This window comes from Sinocyclocheilus rhinocerous, unplaced genomic scaffold, assembly GCF_001515625.1.
Source record: "Sinocyclocheilus rhinocerous isolate Xijiao unplaced genomic scaffold, SAMN03320098_v1.1 scaffold2911, whole genome shotgun sequence".
Classification (NCBI taxonomy): Eukaryota; Metazoa; Chordata; class Actinopteri; order Cypriniformes; family Cyprinidae; genus Sinocyclocheilus; species Sinocyclocheilus rhinocerous.
The window spans coordinates 89,805-93,474 of record NW_015644341.1 but is presented as its reverse complement, the minus strand read 5'-3'; the positions used below and the strand labels follow the sequence as shown (position 1 = coordinate 93,474).

General features: G+C 35.9%; 1 protein-coding gene across 1 annotated transcript in view; it reads left to right on the top strand.

The window, feature by feature from the left end:
• The window catches only part of LOC107758136 (single-minded homolog 1-like), an 18,346-nt gene that overhangs the window by 5,146 nt on the left and 9,530 nt on the right, over positions 1-3,670 (top strand). Inside the window, exons 2-6 of the mRNA XM_016575805.1 lie at positions 325-500; positions 1,214-1,303; positions 1,379-1,522; positions 2,000-2,124; positions 2,380-2,486. Coding sequence (XP_016431291.1) covers positions 325-500; positions 1,214-1,303; positions 1,379-1,522; positions 2,000-2,124; positions 2,380-2,486 — 642 coding nt within the window. The remainder of the gene's footprint in view (positions 1-324; positions 501-1,213; positions 1,304-1,378; positions 1,523-1,999; positions 2,125-2,379; positions 2,487-3,670) is intronic.

Below are 3,670 nucleotides of genomic sequence, written 5' to 3'. Positions count from 1 at the left end.
ATGCTCCAGATGCTCCAGGTGGTATTATGACTTTTTTATTATTATTATTATTATTATTATTATTATTATCATCATTGGCTTGTATTCATTCAGAAATATATCAGGAGATTCTGTACAGTGAAGTTAATGCTTCATTTCCATGCAAATCCATTAGACCCATTTGAACATGATTAACGAAGCATCTTTGCAGATTTTCTTGGCGTTCGTTGCCTCTCACACACAGACACTCACACACACACACACTCTCACACACACACACAGACACTCACACACACACCGCGTCAGCTGACAGACACTAACGGAGCGTGACCGTTGACCCCGCAGGTCATCCACTGCAGCGGCTATCTGAAGACGTCTGCGCTGGACTGCTATCAGAACGTGGGTCTGGTGGCGGTGGGACACACTTTACCTCCCAGCGCCGTCACCGACATCAAGCTTCACAGCAACATGTTCATGTTCAGAGCCAGTCTAGACATGAAGCTCATCTTCCTCGACTCCAGGTGAGATATGACCCATGCATGCGTTTCTGCTTTTAACTTCGATGATATTATCACCAGTGTTGGGGAGTAACTAGTTAATAAGTAATAGTGTGTCTTTAGCAACAAGCACTATGATACATGCATAGGATGACTGTTATTTCAGTTTCATCTAGGTTTATTGTATCTGTCCCTAACAAATAAAACATTAAATAAACAAATAAAGCATGACTGTTATTATAGATGCTCCACTGATTCAGGGCTGTTCTGTGCTCTAAGGGTTTCAGAGCTGACAGGATATGAGCCACAGGACCTGATTGAGAAGACTATCATCACGGACTTTATTATTATTATTATTATTATTATTATTATTATTATTATTATTATTATTATTATTATTATTATTATTATTATTATTATTATTATTATTATTATTATTATTATTATTATTATTATTATTATTATTATTATTATTATTATTATTATTATTATTATTATTATTATTATTATTATTATTATTATTATTATTATTATTATTATTATTATTATTATTATTATCATCATTGGCTTGTATTCATTCAGAAATATATCAGGAGATTCTGTACAGTGAAGTTAATGCTTAATTTCCATGCAAATCCATTAGACCCATTTGAACATGATTAACGAAGCATCTTTGCAGATTTTCTTGGCGTTCGTTGCTTTCTGTCGTGATCTGTCTGATGTTCTCTGATCTGCAGACGTTAGACGGCTTTATATTCGTGGTGGCTGCCGACGGGAAGATCATGTACATCTCAGAGACGGCGTCGGTTCATCTGGGCCTTTCACAGGTGAAGCACTGACTAACAGCTGCTGTGTTTGTGCTCGTGTTCCTCCAGTGCAATCACACACGTGCTTTCACACAGGTAGAGCTGACTGGGAACAGTATTTATGAGTACGTTCATCCGGCCGATCACGACGAGATGACCGCGGTTCTGACGCCTCAGCCCTCGTTCCACTCGCACCTCATCCACGGTGAGACGCAAGATCAGCATCCAACACGAGCACATGCATGCCATTTTCAGAGTAATTCTCATGCGTTTCTAATGTAGGCTGGAAAAAATTATTTTTACAAGTTGTAAACTGAAAGGGTGGAACATTAAAAACATAATTAGAACAAAAAACTGAAATTAAATTATACACTTTGATACAAAATATATAAAAATTACTATATATACATATATATATATAGAGAGAGAGAGAGAGAGTGTGTGGTTTTGTTGAAATATTGCATCTGGTGGTGATGACGGTGGGCAGACCCCTATGAGAATCAGACTTTGACTGTATAGACATAGGAAAATGTATGCACTGAAGTGGATGCACTTGATATACCATGTGAAGGACACAACGAGGCTCAGTTATCTGAGAGCGTTAGGTTCAAACCTCTCGTTCTCCTCCTTGCTCCTCTCTGAATAGGATTTATTTTGCAATGAATTAATAAATATCCTTTGAGACTCTTCTGTATGATTCTGCCTCCCGCTGAGAAGGACGTGGGTCTGGTGGCGGTGGGACACACTTTACCTCCCAGCGCCGTCACCGACATCAAGCTTCACAGCAACATGTTCATGTTCAGAGCCAGTCTAGACATGAAGCTCATCTTCCTCGACTCCAGGTGAGATATGACCCATGCATGCGTTTCTGCTTTTAACTTCGATGATATTATCACCAGTGTTGGGGAGTAACTAGTTAATAAGTAATAGTGTGTCTTTAGCAACAAGCACTATGATACATGCATAGGATGACTGTTATTTCAGTTTCATCTAGGTTTATTGTATCTGTCCCTAACAAATAAAACATTAAATAAACAAATAAAGCATGACTGTTATTATAGATGCTCCACTGATTCAGGGCTGTTCTGTGCTCTAAGGGTTTCAGAGCTGACAGGATATGAGCCACAGGACCTGATTGAGAAGACCCTGTATCATCACGTGCACAGCTGTGACAGCTTTCACCTGCGCTGCGCTCATCACCTCCGTGAGTCCAGATCATATCAGTATTCATCCTAAAGAGAGGAATCCAAAGTCCTGAATCTTGTAGCTTTATACTGAAAATGTGTAAAAGTAATGTAAAGTGTTTGTACTGTTATTTATTTGTCATGTAAAGAAAAAAACAAAAATATTATATATATATATATATATATACACCTATATACAGTATATTGTAAAGTAAACCTATACTATATATACAAACCGCAATTGATCTAAAATCTGCTTTTCAAGTTTTGTAAATAAAACAAAGATTACTGTAATACATTTTCAAGTAATAATTTGAGTCTTTAAACTAATTATTTTCAACGTAATTGTAATAGTATGGGAACATTTAAATTAAAACATAATTAGGACTGTTTTGGGCACAAAAAATTGCAAAAAGTTTTAAAATTAAATTATGAATACAAAAAAATATGATACAAAATACATAAATATAAAAAAATTATAAAGAATGTTTATAGATACAAAGATTATTTTGAAGTATGTTGTAAACCACGGCTTCACGGGGATTACTCTGTATTCAGAACAAAACAAGAATGAAAAATATAAGTTGCTAAACAAGCCAAAACGAATGAAAGAAAGCAAACGCCTTTGTTCTCACGCAGCCTTCCTCTATTATTTGGCACGAATCCAAATGTTTCTATATTCACGATGTATTTGAATGCTAAACTATTATTTCGTAGAACAGCTTCGAACGCAGCTCAGCCAATCAGAATCAAGCACCGGAACTAGCCGGTTTATAAATTAAGATAGAAAATATATAAATAAAAAATACAATTATATAATTGGAGTATCTTATTTACATAACACAATAATTATTTTAGTCATTCTGCTTCAAAATTTCACTTTAATTCAGTGTGTTACTTGCCATTTCTTTATTTTTTGTTTTACTAGCAGTTTCTGGATAAAAATTATTTCAATGCCAATTTTTTTTCAGTGTATAAAAAGAAAACACCAGGTTAATCTGACAAAAATATGACTAAATTAGCATTATTTTCATGCATATAAGCCCGACTGATGACTGCGATGTGAATTTTGCAGAACATGAAGTGGAGCGCTCGTTCTTCTTGAGAATGAAGTGTGTTTTGGCCAAACGTAACGCCGGGCTGACGAGCGGAGGATATAAGGTACACACACACACACACACACACACACACACACTCACACACA